Below are 26,337 nucleotides of genomic sequence, written 5' to 3' on the forward strand. Positions count from 1 at the left end.
TATAAAGATTTTTGAATAAAATCTAACTCGCATCGTCTATACCATCATCTTTATACTGTATAGAGGGTCATAGGGGCCTGGAGCCACGAGGTGGGATACACAGAACACAGGAAAAAATGCAAACTCCAAGCACACTGACCCGAGGCAGAAATCGAACCCGGATTTTAGTGTGTGACTGAAATATAAGGGCCAATTGATCAGTATAAAGTGGTTGGTTTTCAGAACACTTTCCTGAATCTATGATCTGGCAACCCTAGAGGAACATGTCACGTGTCTTAACAGTACAAAGCTGCAATTGCAACCGTTTGATGGAAAATAAATAGAAGCAAAAAGAGGTATGTTGGGCCGTTCTATCGCTTCCTCCAGTCCAGCAGATGGCGCTGATGCAGTACGTTTAAAACAAGTATCAGAAAAAGCAAAGAAGAAGAAGAACTGGACAACCAGCTTGAGTGAGGATCCTTCAGTCTTCCTGTATGTGTCTCTGTTTATGTTTAAATGTTTGTTTAGTTTGTAATCAGGGTGAGAGTTATTGCATTGCGGATTTTTTTTTCGATCTTAAAAAAGCAGGTTCAATTGTGCCGCTAATTTAGCTGAATCAGACTGAATGATTAGTGTGCACTTTCACTAAAATAATAAAGTTGACATGATGTTTACCAGCAGAGACAGTGTGTGTATATGTTTATATTTAACCTGATGCTGGGTTTTGTGCAGACAGTCTTTAGCAAATGATGTACGATGCAATCTTTAAAAATAATAATTGTCACATTATTTTTTCACATTAAAAACAGTGTGATCATGTCCTGTACTGTATGTGAAAGGCGATGACACACACTGATCATGTTGGTACTGAATCATGCCTGATATATTCACTGGTGGTTTTGTTATTGCTTTAAGAAGCCAGCACTTGATGTCACAAAGGGACATTTCCAAAACATGCATTGCAATGCTATGAGGGGGCGTTCAAGTCAAACCGGGACTTGGGAACTAAGGGGAAATCTTTTGACAATCCTGGAGCCCCTCTGATCTGATCCTTGAAAATCGACGGATAACCTGTCACCAGCTTGCGGAAGAGATGCACCTGCCTGTGGGAACCAGACACACAATCATTAACACACACTACTTCCACATACAGGAACTCTGTAATAACTAGGAGTCATTGCCACAAAAATCCCAGTTTGACTTGAACACCCCTCATAGTATTGAGTTAAGTCATTATTGACTAGACCAAGCAATTCTGACCACAGCATTGACTTAACAAAATAGTAACCAGTGGGTAATGTACAAGCGTGGTAACTAAACTGAAAACAGACCATCTTTAACCATTTATAATCATACGTTACCTTTGAAGTTTACTAAGCTTGTCAGTCAAGGTAGCGATTTCCTTTAAGGGTCTTATTTCATGCTCTGATCTTCGATTTGATTGATAGATGATGGCGTCTCGCCGGGCACTTAAAGCCGTGCTCATTGATTTAAGTGGGACTCTTCACATTGAGGACGTGGCTGTACCTGGAGCTCAGGAAGCACTCGCAAGGTCAGATTATTAACACTAAAGATAAATTTAATCATGATCTTAGCTAATAATGTAACTTTAATACATCAAGATTCAAAGGTCTGTTGAACAGCACACAGGTCATGTTTCTTGAATAAATCTCTGGTGCGCTATGCAACAGCAGCACCTCTTTTCTGCAGTTGCTCCAGTGAGCCTCCAGTAGGTGGAATGCCTGATCTTTGAAAATCTATAGTTAACCTTTAGAAGAGACGCATCTGTCTACGGTAACTGTACGCACAGTCATTCATCATCACCACTTGCACATTACAGGAACTAAGCTGGGAGTTACTTGCTTTACCTCTGAAACACTGGCCTCCCAGGAACTCCGTAAATCCCCCAAATGTGGAAATGGCTTGATTGGGATTATACAGGGGACATGGCAATATCTTCAGCCGAGTTCCTGTAATGTGAAGTGGTGTTGGTGAATGGTTGTGTGTACAGTGTGTGTACAGTTCACACAGACAGTCGCAGCTCTTCCGCAAGTTGCTGACAAGTAACTTTTTAAGAATCTTTCTTGATATGTGAAGAAGTCACATATCAGAGAACCACATACTATACAGAAAAAAACATCCTATCCTATGGATAACCAGGGACCAGCCGATACAATATTATCACAATATCCAGCTGCTGATTCAGTTTGTATTGCGCTTGTTTAAGCATCATGATTTTACAAATATCCTGATTGAATATAATGTTTTTTTTTCTTTAAAATTTGTTACAATTATAAACACCTGTAGGAATATAGATGAACAGATGCATTCATGGATTGTTCCCACATATTTCCTTGTCTAGTAAAAGTCTCGTTTCATGTAATAATAAAATGTGTTTTTTTGTTTGTTTCAGGTTACGTCGTGCTCCGGTGGCCGTCAAATTTGTCACTAACACCACGAAAGAATGTAAGAGGACGTTGCTGGAGCGACTACGGCATCTCAGCTTCGAGATCGAAGAGCGGGAGATCTTCACCTCGCTGACTGCAGCACGAAACCTGCTGGAGCAGAAGCAGGTGCGCCCCCTGCTGCTGGTGGAGGATAGCGCGCTGGAGGACTTTACGGGTGAGCTCGTTCACTGCACTCACGCTCTGACCGTAATGAATTCACAAAAGGCTGATTTGTAATTAGCTGATTAGGATCATTAGTCTGTGGAAATGTTCTAAGCAAGTGTGTTTAAACTTACAGCTCACACTTTGTTCTTGTCTCAGGTATTGAAACCTCAGATCCTAACGCTGTTGTGGTAGGCTTAGCGCCAGACCACTTCAACTATGAAATGCTTAATAAAGCCTTCAGGTGAGTCCGCAATGTGCTCAAGTATGTTTAATTGTGCTGTGAAAGCCGAAATTATAAAAAGAGCATAGAATTATATGCTGTTAACATATGGATGATTCAGGTTCTGAATCCTGACTAGTATCAGTGGGATTAATTATTTTTAATCATTAAACATTTCATATCACAGATACATTTGTATATACAAGACGTGTTCAAGTCAAAACTGGAACTTGACTTGAATGAAGACATAAAAAACAATAACTACGCAAGACTTTAAGCACAGTATGGCATTGAGACTCTGAGCTGCAATAAAGCATTTGAATGGTACAAACTTTTTAGGATGATCCCTGCCGAGGTGGCGCAGAGCACAGTGCAGTTGCTCCAGTAAGCCTCCAGTAGGTGGAATGCCTGATCTTTGAAAATCTATAGTTAACCTTTAGAAGAGACGCATCTGTCTACGGTAACTGTACACACAGTCATTCATCATCACCACTTGCACATTACAGGAACTAAGCAGGGAGTTATTGCCACATCCCCTGTACAGTCCTGACCTCGCTCCAAGCCATTTCCACATGTTTGAGTGATTAAAGGAGTTCCTGGGAGGCCAGCGTTTCAGACGTAAAGAAGGCAGTCTGATTTTTCCACTTTGATGGTGTCCCAGCACTTGGATACGTGTACTAATGTAGCAGAGGATTATATAGAGAAGTAAATGTATTTATTAAATAAATGTTTTTACTCTCATAAATGTGTTCTTTTATTCTACACAATCAAAAGTCACAGTTTGACTTGAACGGCCCTTGTATATTCAGTGTGTGTATCTATATATATATATATATATATATATATATATACATATAGATGCACATATTCTGTTGGGAGAGTCTCATTGTACACTGTAGAAATTGGCTTTTCTGTGCCTTTAAAAAGTATTTTGTCTCCGTTCTGGACATTACTTGAGTTGTTAATGACATCAAAACAATGGCAGGCGAAAATCTTGAAAGATTGCATTTTTTTTTTAAAGTTAAATATCTTTAGCAAAAATCATGCAAAGTAGGAGCCGGGCTTGCTAATGAAATTGGATAGTGGTTGCATTTCAGCATAATTATTAAAAAAGAAATACCTTTTCTGTTTTTCACAGGGGGAAAAGAAATAACATAAGCACTAAGCAGTGGAGGTTTAATTTTTCATAGTGGCACGTTGTCCTCCAATCACAAATTTCACATTATAACCCTGGAGAGATTGCACTGGCATGAAGTTTTATTGCATGCTCTGGGTGAACTATTTTTGTTGGTTTTACTTTAGGCTAATTCTGAATGGCGCCCCTCTCATTGCCATCCATAAAGCCCGTTACTACAAGAGGAAAGACGGCCTGGCTTTGGGACCCGGACCGTTTGTGACCGGACTGGAGTACTCCACTGACTCTCGCGCTGTTGTTGTGGGCAAACCAGAGAAAACCTTTTTCCTGGAAGCGCTGCGGGATCTGAACTGCAGCCCTGAGGAGGCCGTAATGATCGGCGACGTGAGTGTGATGCTTTATTCTTATTAATATGGATATTGTAAATTTTAAAGGTAAAAAAAAATTTTTGGCATTTTGCCATTTCCAGGATGCTAGAGATGATGTTGGCGGAGCTCAGAACACAGGGATGCTGGGAATATTAGTCAAAACTGGTACTTTCTTGTACATTTATTGTTTTGTTTTGTTTATTTAAAGCCTTTTATACATCATTGTCAGACTCATCATATAAACGATGTATTTTGTTTTCAGGTAAATACAGAGCAGGTGATGAAGGCAAAATTAATCCTCCTCCTCACCTGACCTGTGAGAGCTTCCTGGAAGCTGTTAATTACATCCTTCAACAGCTGCTAAATACTAAATAAAGTCTGTGATGCTGTTTAATCGTACATGTAATATGTATATACATATTAATTAACAATATAGGAATTTACTTATGTAGCACTGTGTTCAAATGTCTGGTTATGACCTGGAATGTAGTTGTGTGTTGCTCTCACTCGTCATTCTACGTTTGTAAGTTTAACTTTTAGTCATCTGACCAGACTAATTCCAGACTCATCACAGCTACTGTAAAATATTAATCATCATGCCTTAAACCTTTCCTGTTTGGTGTTATATTCCATATTCTGAACTTGTACAATGAAGCTAAGGCAATGCTGTAAATAAAAGCAACAGGGATTTAAATATTCAGTACTATGTGATTTGTCCCAGTTATGTCTCGCAAGATGATAAAGTTCATGGTTTATTGATTGTAATAAGAATAAGCACACACACACACTCATTCACAAATATAAATTTTAAATTGCCAGGTAGCCTAATCTGATAGTTAGTTAGTGTAATTAACAGGAGTGAAAGAAAGTTTTAAATTCTTACAGGTCTGATAAAGCCAAAAGGAGAAGAGAATAAACCAGTGAGTTTGTGATGAACAGTCCTGTAAACCTTGTATGTTTCCTATTATAATTCCACTTTAAAATATCAGCTGTATTAACCTTCAGGTTCTGGGGTTTAATTCCAAATAGAGTTAAATAGACGCCAAGTAGTGTCCTTGATCAGGGGTTGGAGAGTGATTTGGGATTTAGCTTTGGGTTGGGAGCTAATTAGTAGTGATGGGAAGTTTGGATCATTTCAGTGACTCGGTTCTTTGAAATGAACGTATGTTTTTTTTTTTTTTTAGTCATTTTGTTCATTTCATTCTTTTGATCAGAAATAAAAATGAAATATACATTACATTTTCAATAAACCGACCCCAAACACATCTACATACACAAAATAAGAGTTCCAATAATGAAAATATTACAATGCAGCCAAGGACATATTATAATAAACAGTATGAGCAGCTCACCTCTCATATCTTCTGGTCCGAATCATTCGTTCTTTAACGCTACTGGCGTCTATGAGAGTAACGTGACAAAAGAACGACTCAGACTAAAAGACCGCTCGTTTCTGTTTCCTGTACATAACCTACGGAGGATTTTGCGATGATTTGCACACTAGTGATGCACAGGTCGGGTATTTTTCCAACCTCGCGGGTCCCGCTTTTATGAAATTTTTTGGTCCGCCCCAGCCTGCCCCGCACCACTGTATCTATTTTTACAACCCGCGACTATTAAATAGACATACTAGGCATTGTAATTTAATTGAAAACAGCCTTTATTTCAGCCTGAAAGTGCTTGGAAACATCGCCCCGTAAACTGGCAACAACATATGATTATGAATATGAACGATAAATCAGGTCATATTAATAACAAGATAATGATACACATTTTAAACATTTACAAAGCAGCGTTTGTAATCTAGGCTAAATTTTTTTTTTATTTAAAAAACTGGTATTTTATACAGTTTACAGCCTACGCTAAATAACCACTGACATTTTTTTTTCATTTATCATACGGAAATAAAAAAGTTATTTTAAGTTATAAAAGTTAAGTTCTTTTAATGATGTAAATTTCCGTCCTCAATTTCTCCCGCACTTCCTCTTCCATCTTTACTATTATTTCTTTGTTGTTGTTGTTGTGACTGGCAGCGGTAACTGCTTGGCGCTTTCGTGACTTGTCACATGACGTAACTTTATCAAAGAACTTAATAAAATATGAAAATAGATATTTCCAAATATTTAATATAGGCTATAGAGAATTGCACGCAACATACATGGAGTTTTTTTATTTAATTTTGTTTTTGATGACCCGCCCCAACCCGCCCAGCAAATAAAGTGACAATTTCTTTACCCACCCCAACCCGACCTGCGGATTACCAGACGACCCGCCGCATCACTATTGCACACGTGCGGCCAGTAGAAAATGAACAGATCACTCTCCGAGACTACTCGTTCTTTTGAGTCATGTTAAAGATTAATTCAAAAAGAACTATGATGTACACATAAGGAAAAGATGCAATTCGGAACGATTTAAAAGTGATTATTAAGTAGACAAAGTGTTGTTTAAGATGACATCGCTATTAGATGTGTTTTCTTGTTAAAAGTGCTTCCGTGACTTTTTTCTGCTCCTGTGTAATTAAAGCATCCTTGTTCCTGAGCAGCAAGAGCACAATACATGTTTATGACACAGAAATCAAACTCATGAAAAGACGACCTCTTTATTAAAAATCTCACAAACATCGACTGGCTCATGGAGGATGTTGGTTACCACAGCATCAAACATCATCACCAGTCTTGAATACAGAATTTTGTATGAAACTGCCCCAGAGCAGACAAGATCAGACTGTTCATTTAGTTACAGGACACAAAACACAACTTGCTCCCTTAACCATTTATTTCACTCTCAATCTCGAGAGGGTCTGATTTTAAAGCCTGACAATACACTGCAGATAAATAAGATCTCCAAGGACGGGCCCTAAAAAAGGTTTGTAGTTAACGATATGGCTGCACAAGTGCCGGGGGCATCAGCAGTTAACGAGAGCTCAGATATTAAGAACGATTCACGTAAACAAGACTGAGAGTGAATTGAGCTTTTTTGAAAGCTCTTCTGAGCAACATTATACAAAACAAATAAAACAGCGGGATTTACCGACATCCAGATGTGTAAAACTTTGGAATAGGAGCTTGAAACCCGCACGATCAGGATATAACAGGGAGACAATTACAATTCATGTACCCAAAAAAAAAAAAAAAACAGTCCATTTTCTTTCGCCAGTTAGTCCACAGTCCATATTAAATCAGGTTTCATCCAAACAGCAGTAATAACACGATGCACACTGCATTTACTATTATCAAAGGCACTGTGGACAGATACACAAACAGACATTAAAACTCAACAAAAAATAAACTATTTTAAAAATCTGTATTATCGTCGTTGTTGTTGGTGGTTTTTGCATAAAATATTACATTGCTTACCTCTCATGACAGTCCTGACAGATCGGATAAGGTTTAAAAGTTGAGATTTAATTCCCGGTTCTTCTCCAAAGCCGCCGATGCCTTGATCCGCCCCCCAACCAACTGCAAATAAAAGGTACGCTTTTAAGCTTCTTTAAAAAACAAAGAAAGAAGAAGAAGGGTGACGGAAACATATCCATATTCAATAATCAGGCATTCCACCTAAACGTTAATGGGACATTTTACGTTGAGGTTAACAATAAACCCATTTAATTCTGGTAGTAATATAAAGAGGATGTATAATGACTGGTTACAATTCCCACTGCTGGAATTAAAATAAAAACAAATTGATATTGTTTGGTTCTGCTTTTACACATCCTCTTTTTTTTTTTTTTGGTGTGGATTTCTGCATTTTGAACATTTAAAAAAAAAACAATAAAATTGAGGAGACTTGTTATTTTGTAAAACATTTTACCTTTTATTTTTGTTTAATCTTTTTTTAATCCCTTTGACACACCCCCACCCCAAAACACACAAAAACAGAAAAAATGTACATTCCTAACAATGAGAAGAAGATTAACATCATTATTACCCCATTATGTAGGATTATATTATCTGTTGAAAAATATACCAGGCTTTTTAGTTCCATCATTAGATTTTTGTTTGAGGTAAGAGTTGTGCCTTTTTCGAAGTATGAGATCAATGAAGTCCATACTAAATAGAAAAATGTTTGGTGGATCATCTAAGAGAATATTTTATTTTTTCCAATTTCAAAAACAGCAATACATCCCAAAAGAATCCCAGAGTAAAATTAAGGGTGGTTTACTGTATTTCCAATTAAGAAATATTCTTCACCGGGCCAAGATACATGCAAAAGCGCAAGCATCTTGACAGGGGCTGGATCTCATGGAGATTGAGGGCACGAGGCGGAGTGCCAATACATCGCAGGACACACACACCCATTTATTCATTTGCATTAACTCTGTCAGATTTACTTATTTGCACTTCCACAATTCGGCTCTGTTTAGTGGTCGGCGCTACATTATCACAGTGTATTGCATTGTGTCGTGTTGTTGCTCGTTTGCAGCTCCTCACAAGTTCCACCTTGGTCCTGGAGGAACGCCGTTTCATTTCACTGTGTACTGAACTGTATATGGTTGAAATGACAATAAAAGCTGACATGATTTAATGCTCACACACTACGGACAATGTGGGAACTCCAGTTAGCCTAAGTTGCATGTTTTTGGACTGTGGGACAAAACCGGAGCACCCAGAGGAAACCCACCAAGCACAGGGAGAACATGCAAACTCCATGAACACAGACACAGGAGGTGGGAACCTAGCCCTCGACCCTGGAGGTGCAAGGCCAGAGTGCTAACCACTTTTAGGAATGTTATATCACAATGGTGTTACAGTAAGCTGAGAAAATATGAACGAAAGAAAAGTGGGTCACCTAAACACAGATATAAAATATTTCCAGTGAGAAATAGAGACTTGGATTGAATATGGAAGGGTCTTGCTGTGGGAAATCATTATCATTTGTTGTATCTTAAATGTTAGTTAAACTATAGAGGCCATCTGTAAACACATCATACAGTTAGTTAAGTACTACAGATCACTACACAGCCGTTAACCAACAGCACGAGACATTAACGGTTAACATCAGACTTCCAGCTGATATAAACTCTATATGGTCAAGAAAACAGGACCTTCTTTTCTCACTAACCAGATGATGACTGGTGCTGGTCTCAAAAGCAGAAAAAAAAACATTAAAGAAAAAAAACAAACACACTTTTAAAAACAAACACGTAAAGTGACTTACTTTTACTGAGAAACCTTTCTTCGTGCAACACAGCAATGGCATTAGTAAATAAAATCGCCGCCTGAATTAGGGAGTACAAGGTAAACGCCATGTTGGCACTTCTCTTCTGGCGTGATGACGTTGCACGTACACGTTACGCCTCGTGACGTAGGGACGTAAGAATAACGCGCACGTGCCTGAGTACCAAATTACACTAAGTAGTGACTACAGGCTGGTGCACTATATACAAGAAGAAATTATTTGAGATTTGAGATACAGTCACAGTTTTTTTTTTTTTTTGGATCAGATAATATGATATATTTTGTTATACATTCGGCTCAACAAACCATTGTCAGCTAAATTTGTTTTCATAAAAACAAATAAAAACATGAATTAATGAAACTTTGTCTAGTTCAATATGCATACATAATAATATCCAAATTTAACACACTGTCTTAAACATTTTATGCTAATTTTAAAGACATTTTAAGACCTTTCCCCTCTGTAATATCCTTTTGTTTAGAGTTGAGAACAAAGATGCAATAATTAATTATCGCAGGTTGTTTGAGATTTTGGCTTGGCCTCCAGGTTCTGGGTTCGATTCCCGCCTCTGGTCTACTGTATGTGCATGGAGTTTGCATGTTCTCCCCGTGCTTGGCTGTAATGTGTAAATGTGTGTTTAAATGTTCAACGGAGGTCCTACTGCGGCCATAAAAATGAAAAGAAATACAATAGTCACCATTGGCCCTAGGTGGACTACAAGAAATTCCTAGATGGATGGATGCTTTGATATATCAGGAATCAAGTTTTGTGGCATGACATCATTGGGGTAAGTGGGTGGAGTCTTGAAGTTTCTAGTTTCAGTTATTGTGATATATTTACTCACTCACTTGTCGTCATCACCGCTTAATCCTGGATTCAGGGTCGCGGGGACCTGGAGCATATCCCAGGAGATTTAGGGCATGAGGCAGGATACATAGACAGGGTATCAATCCATCGCAGGGCACACAGACATACACACAGTCACACACTCATTCACACACTACGAACATGCAAACTCCATGCATACAGAGATGGGGATTGAATCTGGACCCTGGAGGTGCAAGGTGACAGTGCTAACCACTACACCACTGTGCTGCCTCTTGTGATATATTCAGTTATTATATATTAAGTTTTTGTGTGTCGCGAATATAAAAATACAGAATTATCAGTTATAACACTTTTATATTAAAAAAGTGAACAAATACAGTAAAAAGTTTCTTTCTGTAAAGTTGGAAAATTTTGTAAGGCTAAATGCAGTTAAAATTTTTTTACAAGTCTCATTCAAGTCAAACCGGGACTTTATTTATATATATAATCTCCTGCTACACTAATGTACTTATCCCAGTGTTTCACTAGTGCATGGATACTATTAACTTAAAAGTTTCCTCATTTCACCAGAGCCATGATCGGACTGCATGCCTCTCATCTGAAACACTGGCCTCCTGGGAATTCCCTAATGGCCCAAACATGTGGAAATGGCTTGTAGTGGGATGTGGCAGTAACTCCCAACTGTGTTCCTGTAATGTACAAGTGGTGTTGGTGAATGATTCAGTATATCAGTAAGTTATTCAGTAAAACTGAACAAGAGTTAAACATGGAGTGTTTTTTTTTTATGGATTTAAGACTCATGGACAGTAGAATAGAGATACAGACTGAGTCAATATGGAGTCATTAAAGGATAATACTTTGTGTTAAAAGTGTGAATTTTTCAATTTTACATTTATAATGCAAGCTGTCTGAGGTGAACATGATATCCTGACATTTTGGTTTCATTTCATCATTGAAATAATGTTATGTCGCTTAATATAAACATCTTTTGCTGTTATTGTCGTTAGTCACCGATCAGCCAAATAACAGCCAAATAATAAATTATCAACAAATTATCTCATCAAAATAGCACCTGTCAAGGGGTGGGATATATTAGGTGGCAAAGTGAAAAGTCTCGAAGTTGAAGTGTTGGAACCAGGCAAAATTGACTCCGACATCGGCAAATTATGATGACTAGACAAGTGTCAGAACATCTTAATAATGGCAGGTCCTTTAAGCTGTTCCTTACCTGCATCCACCAAAAGTGGTCCAAGGAAGGACGGCTGGTGAACCGGCATGTCTTATTGCCACCCAAAGCTCACTGATGCTCGTGGGGCGCAAAGGTTACCCCATCTGGTCCAATCCCACAGAAGAACCGTTACATAATGTAGCTGAAGTATATTACACTCTTCATAAAAAACTTCTCAGTCTTATTTTAATTGAGCAGCTATGGGATGTGCTGGACAAACTGCATGTCTAATCCATGCAGACACTACTTTGAAAGTAAAAGGACTGGATTTAATGTTACAGTATGGCTGATCAAGGTATCTCATACAGGACAAATTGAGCAACATAAAGCTGTTTTGTTTTTTAAGCAATAAAGAAGCATTTAGATATATTTTTTATGTTATATACTTTTATTATCCACATAAATAGTAGAGAAACTACAAGAACATATTTAAATACATTTGCATTAGCAATAATAACATTCTTCATTTTTAGGTTTGTCAGTTGTGTATTTAAACATGTAAAGAAGTTTGCCCTCTTGGACAACTGCTCTGAGATATAATCTTCATTATAGAGCAAATAGGCTGTGTTTTTTTTTTTTACCCCCAGGCATTATTTATCTGGACATATGGATTTTTATAGCCAGTATATTTATACACAGTTCAGTTTTTACAAATAAATTAATGAATAAATAAATAAATTAATTAATTAATTAATAAATAAATGCATAAATTAAATAAATAAATAAATAAATAAATACATGAATGAATGCACAAAATGAGATCACTGTACAGAAAGTGACTGGGGAATGATAAAACACTAGTGCTGAAGTTTAAAATTATTTGCATTATAAATTTTGTTCAGTTAGCCATCGGTTTGTTCAAGGACATGTCCATAAGCAGACGATGAGTGCTGTGGTCCTTAACAAGGATTCGCTTTTGCATTATTAGGTTTGTCCAGAAAAATCCAAACAGTGTGTTTCAAAGGATTTGGAGAGCAGCCTGTAACGTCCGTATGTAATACAGCATGGCCAAACCTGAAAAAGAAGGAAGAGAAAAGACAATCTGTCAGTTAATGTATGAAAAGAGATATAGCTAAAATATTTTCTATTTAGATAATTAAATAATCTAAAATTATTTGTATTTAAATGTATAAATACAAATGATAGTTTTCAGTTTTCAGTATCTGCTTAAAACTTAAACAAGAAATAAAACATGATGTTAATATCAGCAGGTTTTATTCCTCCTACACCACAGCAATTTGTCCACTTCATAAATTTACTGTGTACAGTCTCATTTAATGTTGTGAAACCTCATTGAAACAAGCTTTTTAAAATGTATTATTATTAATAATAATAATAATAATAATATCATTATACTTTATACATTGATCAGCCATAACATTAAAAAAAGCCAATATTTTGTATATTCCCCTGGGTATCTCTGGGGGTGTGTCATCGGACATTAACCATGGATCCTTGGGGTGCTGCATTTTGCAGGGTGGAGACTGTATGGATTAGACTTATTGTCCGGTGCATATCATTGCATTCATGAATTTGAAGGCCAGATCAACAACCTTGAACGCATTGTCTGTTCTCTTTTGTCCTAATATGTTTTTATCCAGCATTTGTTTTTAGCAATTTGTTCTACATTGGCTTTTCTGTGGGATCAGACCAGACAGGATGGCCTTTGCTCCCCTGAAGCGTAAATGAGCCTTGGGTGACCATAAATTACTGGTATATAATTGTTAATTCATGTTATTCAATTCACCTGGTGGTGGTGTTAATTTTGTGGCTGAACAGTGTACTGTATATAACAGCTATAAACAGTCGTTTCTGTTTAAATTAAAAATAAATTAAAAAGCACAATATTTATTTTAAGCACAAGATTTTGCTATAAGCAAAAAAGTCTATAATATGCTATAAGCAAATCACCACCCGGAAATAATGTTTGTTACTAATCCTAGCAGAAAATAACACCTTATATACAGTAATTATTAATCAAGGTATTAATCCAACCCCTTTTACTCATACAACCTAAAGTCTGATTATGAATTATGAGTTATGAGTATGATTATATACGAGCAAAGATTTCTGTCTGTACATTGGGCACTGCATTTAATTATCTAATCATCAATAACAGAAACTTTTACATCTACACTGCTGTTGTGGTATAAAACTGATTTCTAATAGGTTACTTACCATCTTAGCTTTTGTTCAGGTGTGTACCAACTTTGTCCTTTCTGATAATGTTTGCATAGGGAATCTGTAAATACATATCGATATAAGAACAGTAAAATTTTTATAGCACTTCACATTTTAATTTAGCATCAGAAAATCAATATGATCAACATAATGTACAATTATAGCACTGGTGTTAAATTCCACGCTAGCGGAAATAAAATCAAAATTAGTTTTAGATGTTTCACATTTCATAAAAAGCTCACTAAATCCAGCTCGGCAGATGATCAAGTAAACAAAGATGCTCTACAAATATTACCATGTCTTTTTCAAATATGAGCTTGTTTTATTGCAATCGCGGAGAGTTATAGGTAGTGAAGATGTATCTGAATTTGATGACAGCTCATTACCTTATATTAAGGCACCACTGAATTGAGCGAGTACGTTTTTATGAGCAATAACGGCTTAGCTCTGAGATGTTATGTTCTGTTATTGCAAGTGGTGTCATTAAGAACAGATTCCTCACCATCTGTAGCTGCTGTACCATCTCCTCTCTGTACGCCAGTTCCCTTTTCATTTGGTCTTGAAAGTTGTCTGAAGGAGAAAAGGATGAGAATGAGAATGACGTGAATAATATCCATTAAGTCAAAACATCACTTTCCAGATATAATGCCATCATTGTGCAGGTTGTTTGTGCTGACATTTATTCGGTACAAATTGTTTTTGCAGAGACGCCAGACAATGAGGAACAACTTACGGAAAACGGGAAACGGTGAGCTGCCTTTGAGGGCGTGAAACTCCTGCTCGAGTCTTCTCCGTAAGTCGATCTGCTCGAGCAGAACTTTTTGGAGTTCCTCTGAAAGAAGAGCACCAGAAATTCAAAATTGAGTCTAAAAAGCTGTAATTACAAATGCATACTTCTGTGATTTAACGCTTGAAACCAGTATACAGTATGGTCTGAAAATCTGAAATCATCTGGGAATCGAGGAATTTCGAGATTCCATTCTTTGTTTTAAATTGTTTCAAAATCTTTAAATAATTTTCTGTTTTATTTTTAATTTGAAATAAATTCAATTGATTCATTTAAAATGTTTACGGATTTTTGAAACAATTTAAAACAAAGAACGGAAATGTTCAATATCTGCCCTAGGTCACTTTTTCTATGTAAGGAAATTTGTAATATTCATCATGTCAACTTGTCGGTTCACCATGTAAACATATGTTCAGATGATGCTCGAGTGGATCATCAGGCTCAAGTGCACACTGTTATTAATGCAAGGGTGGACATGCTGAATAGAGTACTATGAAATTCCATAATATGTCATATGTAAATATTTCTAGGTCTTTGAATTTTTCACTTAAGTGTTTGCCAATATCATTTGCAATGAAGAATATTGTGTCAGTTTAAAAAAGAATGCACCAATAGTCTCATACGTTTGAACCTGAATACACTCCAAAATAAAATTTTAGTTTTTTTATATCATAATTTATGTTTCCAAAGCTTACCTTTCTCCATGTTTTCAACGTCCTTCTTTAGTGATGCAGGCGTGTGAGCTTCTTGACTTTGTTCTGCTGCAAATCAAAAGAAGAAACAAAAATCCTTAAAATTATTTATGTAGCTAACAAAAAAGGATGTTGGTGCATGAATTAATCAGGGACGTTTATTTAAAAATATATAACAGATAAGTTAAGTAAGTAGGTAAGTAGATAAATGAGTAAGTAAGAAATGAAATAAAGAATTGTACTGTATATTGAAATTAAAATGCAGTTCAACAAATGGCCAGTAGGTGTCAGTAAACTAACTGTTATTAATGTAATTGTAACCAGACCACAACATATCAACTGTAGATCTAAGTAACAACCACAAAAGTTGTACTGTAAACATAATTACTACACAAAGCTACTAACTTATTCTGTAATTACACTAACCTAGCTTTCATTATTTATTATCTTTAGAATAAACATTATTAAGATTTTTTAGATGTTACTTTGAATATTGTTTGACAATTGGCTTGTTATTTTTGAAAAAATGCTTTGATTTGATTGTTCAAAGTCTCAGGTAATATGTTATCATATAACTGCTCAAATCAAATACTCATACTCATCAGTTTATATAAATCGCATTAGGATTTATCTGCCATTGTAGAATATAAAAAGAGCAATTTAATTTAAATGCTGAAGTTATTCTGAAAAGAAGACGCCTCACGTTATTGATTTTGTTATTGTTATTGCACTGAAATATCAAATTATTCTAACCTGGATGTCCTCGGGAGTTACCATATTAAGCGTATTGCACCTAGGCTGTATATTGGAAATGTGACGAGGTCTGCTTTCTGTGTGATATGTTGCAAATCAAATGTCTTAAATGAAGCAATCCAGCACATTTGTGTATATAATCCCCCCCTCATCTTTCCACTCTCCCTCTCTCTCTCTCTCTCTCTCCATCTTCCTGTATCTCTCTCCGTTTCGCGTCTTGCCTCCTTAAGCCTTACGACGCTTTCCTCATTTGGAAAGCAGCCTTGTTCTCCTTCTCCTCCACTCTCTGTCTCATTTGACAAGCAAATTTGCAGACACTGCCTGAGGATAACAACCTCGTTTGACAGTCAATTAACCGTGAATAGTCAAAGCCAAGGCAGTTTGCATTACATAAATGGAAAATTAGATTATTTTTTTCTCTCTCTCTCTCTCACACACTCCCACTTTCTCTCTCTCTCTCTCTCTCTCTCTCGCTCCCAAGAAACATAGCTCTCTTTAAGACACTGCCTTTAGACCCTGAAATCAGAACTTCTAATCACGTCCCCCACCAGCCCCTTGGAGACATTTAGCAATCAGGCAAAGGTGGTTTCATTTAATTTGTTTCATGTAATTTTTTTCAAACATATTATACATTATGTGAGGAGATCATTATCAGCTCCATAATATAAATGTCGGCACAGATGTCATAAAACACTTTTTAATGTCTCCCTGACAGATAAAAAGGCAATGCGCTATGATCTTTGTAATGGAAGATTTTGCCAAGCAAAAGGCAATTATATCCGTTTGATATTGTTCAAATGGTGATTGTCACCTTCCCCGTGTCGAGCTGATTGTCTTCTTGAACTGTTAGGGCTCCCCACAGATCACATTTTCCCAATGACATTGAGAAGAAATCTGCTCCATTTGAACAGTCTGGCTGCAGTTCACTATATGTTCCATTTTATCTTTTATATTCAGTCTAATCCCACAGTCGCTGCACAGCCTAGCAGTATTACACTAATGATTTTATAGCTCTCTTGCTGTAACTGTTTGTGAACCTTTTATTTATGTTCCTTTTTTTTCCATTTTGTGTGTGTGTGTATGTGTGTGTGTGTGTGTGTGTGTGTGTGTGTGTGTGTGTGTGTGTGTGTGTGTGTGTGTGTGTGATGACACTGATGAAGGTATTACCTGTGCTTTCTCGCCAGTAATCTGGTGCAGACGCTTCTGTCTCCGGGATAAAAAAAGTATTCTGTTCTTTGCTTTCTTCTGCAAGACGATGGAGAGATGTTAATGACAATCAGCCTAGGATTATGACTATAAAAATATGCATCCTTTTCCCCTGTTATTTGTCATTTGCTTGTTTATATCATGAGATTTCTTTTTTTTTTTTTTTTGCAAATGATGCTATCATCTTTTGTTAAATACTTCATGGTAATGACTCAAAAGTACTCACTAAAAATATAAAAAGATAAATTTGATCAAAGTCATAGAAGAGCTAAGAGAATAAAGAACCTTTATGGAATGCTGCTTCACCCTTTTTTGTTTGAGCCACAACTACCAGTCATTTCCCACCATAAGATATAAATATTTAAGAAGGATCGATCAATCTATCTATCTATCTATCTATCTATCTATCTATCTACATACCATATGATTATAGGACCAAGCAAAAAAAAATTAACAAAAACTGCAATCAGTTCAATGCAACTTGTTTAAAAAAAAACATTTAGCGCACTTTATTTATTTTAGCCAGCACTTTTATAAATGTTTAAAACTATTACCCACCAAATTTTAAATCATAGAGTGGTGTCATAGGAAACTTATTTCAAAATGTATAACTTTCTTTTTTATAATTTTCTTTTCTTTTTAAACAGAATTTCCCATTTTTTAAATAATGCTCACCTGCTCGTGATGTTTTGTCTTTTGCTGCATAAGCCGGTAGGCCATCATCTCTGCCCTTGTGCGACTGAAAACAGAAAACACCACAGATTAAAACTGATTCATGTCTGCGGGCCAAAGGCTGGGCACTAAAGACATATATCAGCCAGCCAAAAGCACAGAATCAATTGGCCTTGAGGATGACAATGCTGTCGTCTGCATTTCGTTTAAATGCCTTTGTCAGACTGATTAACAGTCTAAGGTGTTCGCAGGCTCGTATAACTGACTGTGTGTGTGTTTAAACTAATTGCTACAGCATCGCTAAGCAGCCCCCCCCCCTCTTCCGAGGATGAGAGTAACTCCTTCAGCTCCCTGTGTTAATGTAGTGTCGGCAGGTTAAAGACTAAAAGGGCTAATAGGCAGGCCTGACAAAAGCAGAGCCGAACCTAATGTCGCCATTAAACAAAACATGACTGGGCTTATTAGGAGGGATCAAAGCACTCTGAATATTTCATTTCTGCAGGGAGCACCCAGCTATCAATCTTGTTATGCATACGGATCCCGCCAGTCTATGGCCTGCATTTAAATAATAATTAGTTTAAGTGCCTGCAGGGAATATTTACATTTTTGTAGGCAGCAGTATCCTCCACTGAGGCATGAACGGGGCTGGGGTCTTTGAGAGATGTGGGTGGACTGACGGCCAAGCTTGGTTTGTCCTCTGTTGAGCTTTCAGGGGGGATGGTGGAGAAGGAAGGTGCGTCTTTATCTCGGTCGCCTATGGTGACTTCAGTGAGTCGTGAAACATGTAGACTGCAGGGCTGCTGTTGTGATGCTGCACGGCTGCTGAATTCTTCTTGCTCTTCATCCTGCTTGGTCTCCACATCCACTTCCTGTTCCTCGTCACTCTCCGCGCTCTCACTCTGGTAGCTGCAGCTTGTTCCAGGTGAGAGATGCCTCTCTGCACCAAACTCCTCCAGGTTGCCATGTAGCTTGGCGATGCTTTCGGTGTCCTTTACCACCGGCCGGAACGCAGAGTGGTAGCTGGCTTTGCGTGCTTGCAGAGATGGAGCATCTAGAAGTTTGAGCCAGCCTTCCTGGGCAGGTCTCAGGTCAGGGGGCATGGTTGGCGGGCAGTCACTTTCGAACAAGCCTGCTCTGGGATTGGTGCCTATGGCAGCACCAGTTCCAGCTCCTGTGGCAGCGTCGCTTTGCTCGCTCAGGTCAAGAAAGCCCTGACGAAGCAAGGGTGTTTCTGTGAGAGTGGAAAGTGCATTGGGCTGGGGCTGAAGATATGTGGGTACTGGAATGCCCCCTGCAGCTCTTGGGGGCCAGAACATGCAAAAAGGTGGATAAAAGGTGTCCTTACGCCCTGGCCAAAGCAGGCCCGAGATAGCACTATTTTTTTGCCCGTTTACAGCTTCGCTGTCATCCTTCTTCTGCTGACACAAACCAAATGCAGGGAAGGTGTAGGGGCTGGGAAAGAGCGAAGTGGGTGGAAATTTCTGCAGCATGCCAAAGCCTTTGCTGGGCACAGGAATGACTGGGTAACTACGCGGGTTCTTGTGAGGAGAGAGGCTGCTGGCATCCAGGTCCTCATCCTCATCATACCTGCCCCTTTTCTGTGTCAGATCAGATGATATCATGTGGGGCAGCACTGAGGTGACAGCCTTCACTGAGTCCATGGGGGAGCAGTGGGAGGGAGGTAGTGCCCGCTTGCGGCTGCCCCCATTGAACATGGCTTTCACATCCTCCCAGGCGAACACCAGATCATCTGCCGGTGTCTTGTCTGACAGCTTGAGGTGCCGACGCCAGGAGTTGAAGTTGGCAGCATCAGGCTGGGTGTACTTGGCCTCGGGCATGCGGTGTGAGTGAAAGATGAATTTGTTGGGGGAGAAGTACATGTTGCAGTAGGAACACTTGATGCACTTGGCCCTTGAGCTGTTGTAACGAGCAGGAATAAAATTGCCACGACAACCCCATGCGCATTCATGTGTCACATCAAACGCAAAGTTATCGGGCAGCTTGGGAGGCGAGTTCTCACCGAGAAACGACTTGCAGAGTCGCTCAGCCTCGCGCTTAGTGATCATGCCACAGCGACGGGATGAGATAGGCATAGCGCCGGCCCGCCTCAGGATCTCCAGCTGTACTGGGGTGCACTGCACACATGTGATGCCCAGGGCTACTCGCCGGTTGTGGATCTCATTGTAGCTGTAGTTCTTTAACAAAGTGTTGGAGATTTGGGCCAGACAGAGGCGTTCCTGGTTGTCGATGACCAGAGAGACGATGGGCACTCCATACAAGATGACCTGACCCACCTGGTTGGGTTTAAGGGAAGACGAGTGGTTGGACCTGGGTGGAGTGAGAGCTTCTTGCTGGAACGAATTGGGAGGGCTCGCCATGATTATATCTGTGGGTCCAGGGAGAAGACTCTTGTCCATCCTTTAGGGACCTTAAATAGGAAACTGGTTCTAAATGTAAGGGGGGAAAAGAAGTAAAAAAAAGAGAGAAGAATTTTAGTTAAAGAAGGAAATAATTTAAATGAGAAATGTTGCTGTTATTGTGGTAAATACTATTTTACTATTTGTATTGCAAGTTTTTAAGACAATTAAAAGTTATTACACAATTAATACAAGTCATTATTAAAAGTAAGAAATTATTTTAATTCTAATTGGATAAATTAATTGTGAGGCAATTAAATAAATACAATTTAATTACGGCTTTGTTAAATGGTTAAAAAAATTAAACAATGTGGAGGCTTTTAAAAACAGCACATTTTTTTAAGAGTTTTGTTATTAATAAACCAGTGTAAATTATTTTAGTAATAACAGAACTTTTTAAAAAAGCTCCATAAATTACAACACACATGAGAAATGAGTAGGAAATATACACGTTGTTGTTGTTGTTTTGTTTTTCACAGATTCGTGCAACATGGTAAAAACGAGCTGTTTAACACACCAAAAAAGAGAAATATACGTAGGCTCGTGAAAAATACATATTTTAAAGAAACATTAACATTGTGAGTCTAATATTCGCGCAGAATAACAGCAATCCGAATGCAACACTTTTACAACATTTTCCAAATAAACACCTTTTCAAAAAAACCAAAACACAAAAAAAGCATTAAAAAACGGTGTCAGGTTATCGGATTTTAATGTATATATTTTACTTTCAGCATTCATCTACGTCATACATTTACCCGCGATTAAAAAAATGACACAAAAATAGGAATGTGCACATAAAAAAACATTAAGTATTAGATTACCAAACAGCGAAAACTACAAGAAGTCTTTCCATAATTTCAAACATATACGTCGCAAAAAATGCTTTTATTTAATTGTGTTTCTTTAAATGTACATTAATAATTATATCCATGTAAACATTTATGTTTATACCTAGGACATTTTGAAAATATGGTCATAATAATAATAATAATAATAATAATAATAAGTCAAAAATATAATAGAAACGACAAAACAAAAACAAAAAAAAAAGCTTACATTATTATTATTATTATTATAACTGCTACTGGTACTACATGTTTAAGAAAAATTAGTTCACACAAATATATCGTCACGAGTATTAACGGAACGGGCGCGCATACACACACACACACACACACACAGCGCGAGCTGCTGTCTTTAGCTGAGATAAAGTTGTACCTGTGGCAGATCCTCAGTCTACCCGAGCATGTCCGCGCTCCTTGGACAAACACTGGCCGCGTCTTTACGCACCGCGGAACGGAATTAAAAAAAAAACGCAAATAAAAGTCCAGCGTGATGCACAACCGCTTCTGCCCCCGGTTCGTGTTAACACCTGCGCGCGGATGAACAGCAATAACTGCGCAACGCACGCGGGCTTGTTTCCATTATAACACACACGCCGGCGGACGCGCGTTGATTGGCGCAGCGCTCCTGTCCTCGAGCCTCAGCGCGGGCGGCCCGAGGAGCCAATGACGTTTCACTAAGTGCCACTCAGCGCTAAAGAGAGAGAGAGAGAGAGAGAGAGAGAGAGTTGTAAACGCGAGCCGCGCCCCGGGGCTACCACGCGCGCCCACCGGAAATCTCAATGAGAGAAACACTAATTGACTCAGGCCATATGTGTTTAGTTTGTTTAACAAAAATAGAACAAAACCAGTTTATTTATTTTTTTGCATGCATAAAATATTTCACACATACACGCCTCACTTAAAACAAATCCTCTGAATATCTCGTGCAGGGTTTCATCGGTCCACCAGCCCTGGAATGGAATAAACATTTAACAGCAAAACCTAGCTGTAGCCTAATAAACCCCTGCTTCCATTTGTAACTGTAGCAAGCCTTTTAGATGCTGACACCCCAAAGCTTCTCCTGTAGTTAGTATGTATTTTATAGTGCAAATGATAGATGATGATTTGGACTATAAAAATATAGGCCTAAACTTCATCTCATTCTGAAAAAATATAACCATATGAGACCGAGATGTGTTTTGCCTCTATACACATTCAATGTAACTGTATCCTGCGAATTGTTATAGCCATTAGCTGCTTATATTCCTGCTTATATCACTTTTTTTCCATTCCTAGCATTATCCATTCTGTAGTTATTGCATATACTCACTGCTTAGCCATGTTGCACAATATTAAATTGACATTAATTTTGCACAATACCTATATTTGCACTGAATTATATACACTAATATTTGGAATTCTGGTACAAGCTAAACTGCATTTCCTTGCTGAGTACTATGCACCGACAAAAGTTATACCTACCTACCTTCTGTATTAATTACAATCACCTTCTCGATTTATGGTACTATAAATGGTGTATAGTCGAAGCCTAATTAATATCCTTTATGAACAACAATTAATGGTCAGTTGTCTGTATCCGCTCTTATCAAATGGTCCATCTGTGGCCTGTTGGACTCTGTCCAGTCTCCACGTGTAAAGGTCATGGAGGCCTGTCAATATGAATGAATGAATGAATGAATGAAAATGTCAGTCTGTCACGTTTTTTTTTCATTATCAGGCCAATTTAAGCACAATTGAGATCAATCCAAGTCATAATAATAAAAAGAACGGGAAAGTGATCATAAGTAACAGATGACATTTCTCTCGTTATCAATAGCACTAAAACACAGGCGAGGTATCGATTTAAATTAATCACAATGATCCAAAATGTCATGAAAATACTTTTTTTTTTAAAGTGATCTGTGCGGATTTCTTAAAAAAAAAAAACGTCCAACTTTAGACTTTAATAAGCGGGTGTTACTTATTTATTTATTTTCGGGTTGATGAATGTAGATTTGCAGGTTAAATGGTGTGCTGTATTGACTGTAATTGGCCCGTGGGATGAGGTCCCATCTGCTCTGCAGCTTATTCCCATCTTCTCCTGCTTGTCTTTTGTCTCACACACCACGATGGAGCGCGCCAAATACCGGACCCACACTTCCGGTGATAATAATAATAATAATAATAATAATAATAATAATAATAATATACATTTTGTTTAGTAATAGGGTGGTCAGGGTGCAAACAAACAAACAAACAAATTAATAAATATTTTCTCCTATTAAACTCTCTGCGTAAATCACTGTTTGTTGTTATTTTAATTCAGTTGCTCTCAGTTCCAACCCGTATTCACACACACTTACACACACACACATACATACTGTAGTCCTGATCACGGCCAACGCTGAAGCGCCTCAAAAAAATTCGGCATCAATAAATGATGAGTTTCATCTGCGCGCGCGGAGCTCCTACTGCGAAATTAATCACGCGCTTAAAGAAGAATTGCTCCGGTGACCTACAGGGGTCAATGCACCGGGAAGGATCGTACAGAAATTAATAGCTACAAGACTAAGACATCACACAGCAAATCAGTCAACAAATCAAACACGCCCGAAGCAAATGAGTCTCATTTTTAAACCGATGAAACACGTCATACTTCCCCACAAGACCATTTCGTAGGCTAATTTCCCTGCATGGAGTTTACTTGAAAAAAAAAAAAAAAACAACGAGAAGAAGTATGAAAACGTGCTTGTCTGTCTAAATATACATTGCCCTTAATCATAATCCTCTTATGCATCTTGATGCAATATGTGACAAGAAATATTTTTCATATGTACCTTTCATTCTTATAAAATATGCGAAATAGTTTTCTTCAGTTTATATTACTTTATTCTTTCACATTGACAAACTAAATTCCCCTCCCCCTCTCAATCTCTTTCTGACGTCACTGGTCTCACCCACAGCCTTACACCTCACTTGGTCCTTACAGTCTGTCCAAATGTAAGAGGTATGTAAAGCAAACACGAGCAAATATTCAACACCACTGAAATAATTCTGTCACCACAAGATGTCAAATTAAATAATTTTGTTGTCCTGAATAAATTTAGTCTAGGAGTTGTATGCTATAAAAAAGAACATTTTATGTGAGTTCAGCTAAGTAAATCGAAGTACACAGAAGTGTTTTACTGATTTTAAGACAATTATATATATTTATGTTCACTATCAGAAAACTAGGCCATGATGTTCCTTAGAGAGTAATTCTTACTTCAAACTCTAAGCCTTCTTCTCTGACTGGTTACATATTTCAGTGTTTTTTTTTTTACGAATGAAATTGTACTAGCAATCGTTCTTAACTCCATTATTTTAATAGCATTTCTTTCTGATATAATAGACTATAAACAGCTTGAAGTCATGTGAAATTATGCAAGTGTTTTTAAATAAAATGGAACACATTACAAATCTGCACCGAAAGTATAAGAAACGTGAATAAATTGTTTTTTTTAATTGTTTTTTTAAATCACAAGAAAAGAAACAATTATTTAGTGCACACCTGGATCGATGTTCTCCAGTGCTTTAGAAGATATGCTGCAGTCTACCTCACTGTGCTGTGCAGCATGAGCTGGGGTCTGAAACCACACACACACACACACACACACACACACACACACACACACAGTACATTTAAAGATATGCATCAATAGGTTTTTAAACTAAAACAATCATAATCAACAGATTTTGTAAATGTAAAATGATTTTATGCAAAAAATGTGTAATTCTGTTTCGGAAGTGTAAAACTATGTCCGTAAGATGTCAGGTATAGGGAGAATTAAATGACTTATGCAACACATCGTTTAATTTGGTAACATAAAAAAAAACGCGACAGATTATACAACATTATTAATTGCAAATACTATTTTTTTTAGGACTGTAAATACATTTGTTTTTTTCTTTTTCGAAAATTATTTTGGTTCAAATGAAGCCGGATAATCTGGGAATTATATTTAAAAAAATAAGTTTATTTACATTTTGTATATAACAATACACAGTTTAAATAATAAATCTGAGTATTTACATGACGTTCATTGATACATAAGGCTTCATACAACTTTTTTTTAATAAACGACAAACAATTTAAGAAACAACTTTCACACTTGCACATTCACGTGTACTCTTAAATACTCGACTGATGAACTGTGATCTACAGTGCCATGGAACTGAAAAGAAATGCACGCTTTAAAATAATTGTTGAACACTCCAGTTACTTGAAACATGTTCACATTGCCTCTGCTTGCTTAATAAACAATGCACATAAACATGCATTTGGTTAATATTGACTACATGACCAAAATACATTACTGTATACATACACGCTCTCGCACACTAATCTAAATTAACACCCGAGACTCTCAGTGTTCATTTGCACCCAACTGGACTGATAAACACTATAGTCGTGAATGCATCATGGATTTATTTTTTCGTGCTAACTTTTTTGTCATCTTTAGATTAATTTAAAAAAAAAGAAAAAGCATCACTCACCTGCTTTCAGCATAAGCGCGCGCGTCTTGTCTCCTTGTCTGTTCTGCGCTTCTCTTTTACACGCGGGCGCTACAAAACCGGGTTGCCAGATTGCGTCCACTGCTTTCTACAAATTCGTTCCTAGTTTTAAAACCCGCCCAGCGCATCATAAACCAACCCTATACTGTAACTTTGCCAACTCACATCTCCCAGCCCAGTGTGATTAAACATACCCCACTCCAGGGTAAACCGCCCAATCTGGCACCACTGCCTTATATTTCTGAGCTTTTTTATTCATATGGAGTGACTAATGGGTTGCCAGATGAAATTCTCTCATTCAGCTGAAATGAATATAAAACATTTTTTTCAGGTTTTTTTTTTTTCTTGCTGTGTATTTAGATATTATAATAAATGTTAAACAATATATGCAATGTACAGTATATACTAAATGGACCAACAGTTTACTCCAGAATTTCCCAGTTAACTGATACCCTCTAAGGAAATGAATGCACTATTTGGTGGGTATCTTTTACCTGGAAGGTGCATGCAATGTACAATTAATTTTGATTTTAGCACCCCTGCTTTTTAAGGTACAAGCAAATATGATGCATTTACATTTACAAGTAAAAGATATGTTCATACTAAGCATACAAAGATGTCCCTTGATGGTACCACCATCAGTGAAGCAGAAAAGTGTCTAAGAGTAAAGGGGACCAGTTCAATTAGTCAAAACTGG

General features: G+C 37.6%; 3 protein-coding genes across 3 annotated transcripts; 1 reads left to right on the forward strand and 2 right to left on the reverse strand.

Annotated features, from left to right (window-relative positions):
• Nucleotides 1-399: 399 nt before the first annotated feature.
• On the forward strand, nucleotides 400-5,008 carry hdhd2 (haloacid dehalogenase-like hydrolase domain containing 2). The gene is made up of 7 exons (XM_053475922.1): nucleotides 400-471; nucleotides 1,428-1,531; nucleotides 2,393-2,601; nucleotides 2,748-2,832; nucleotides 4,114-4,330; nucleotides 4,416-4,479; nucleotides 4,577-5,008. Exons 2-7 carry the CDS (start codon nucleotides 1,428-1,430, stop codon nucleotides 4,687-4,689), a joined length of 792 nt encoding a protein of 263 aa, XP_053331897.1. The 5' UTR covers nucleotides 400-471; the 3' UTR covers nucleotides 4,690-5,008.
• Nucleotides 5,009-6,891: 1,883 nt separating this feature from the next.
• ier3ip1 (immediate early response 3 interacting protein 1) lies at nucleotides 6,892-9,592 on the reverse strand. Its single transcript, XM_053475853.1, has 3 exons — nucleotides 9,475-9,592; nucleotides 7,674-7,775; nucleotides 6,892-7,558 (listed from the first exon to the last, which is right to left on the reverse strand). The coding sequence occupies exons 1-3, from the start codon at nucleotides 9,563-9,565 to the stop codon at nucleotides 7,503-7,505; spliced, it is 249 nt and encodes an 82-aa protein (XP_053331828.1). The 5' UTR covers nucleotides 9,566-9,592; the 3' UTR covers nucleotides 6,892-7,502.
• Nucleotides 9,593-12,300: 2,708 nt separating this feature from the next.
• skor2 (SKI family transcriptional corepressor 2) lies at nucleotides 12,301-25,711 on the reverse strand. Its single transcript, XM_053475942.1, has 10 exons — nucleotides 25,623-25,711; nucleotides 24,637-24,712; nucleotides 18,445-20,289; nucleotides 17,846-17,909; nucleotides 17,132-17,209; nucleotides 15,215-15,280; nucleotides 14,466-14,564; nucleotides 14,235-14,302; nucleotides 13,730-13,793; nucleotides 12,301-12,565 (listed from the first exon to the last, which is right to left on the reverse strand). Exons 3-9 carry the CDS (start codon nucleotides 20,257-20,259, stop codon nucleotides 13,734-13,736), a joined length of 2,250 nt encoding a protein of 749 aa, XP_053331917.1. The 5' UTR covers nucleotides 20,260-20,289; nucleotides 24,637-24,712; nucleotides 25,623-25,711; the 3' UTR covers nucleotides 12,301-12,565; nucleotides 13,730-13,733.
• Between the last annotated feature and the right edge of the window lie 626 nt (nucleotides 25,712-26,337).

The sequence above is a fragment of the Clarias gariepinus genome, chromosome 17 (assembly GCF_024256425.1).
Source record: "Clarias gariepinus isolate MV-2021 ecotype Netherlands chromosome 17, CGAR_prim_01v2, whole genome shotgun sequence".
NCBI lineage: Eukaryota > Metazoa > Chordata > Actinopteri > Siluriformes > Clariidae > Clarias > Clarias gariepinus.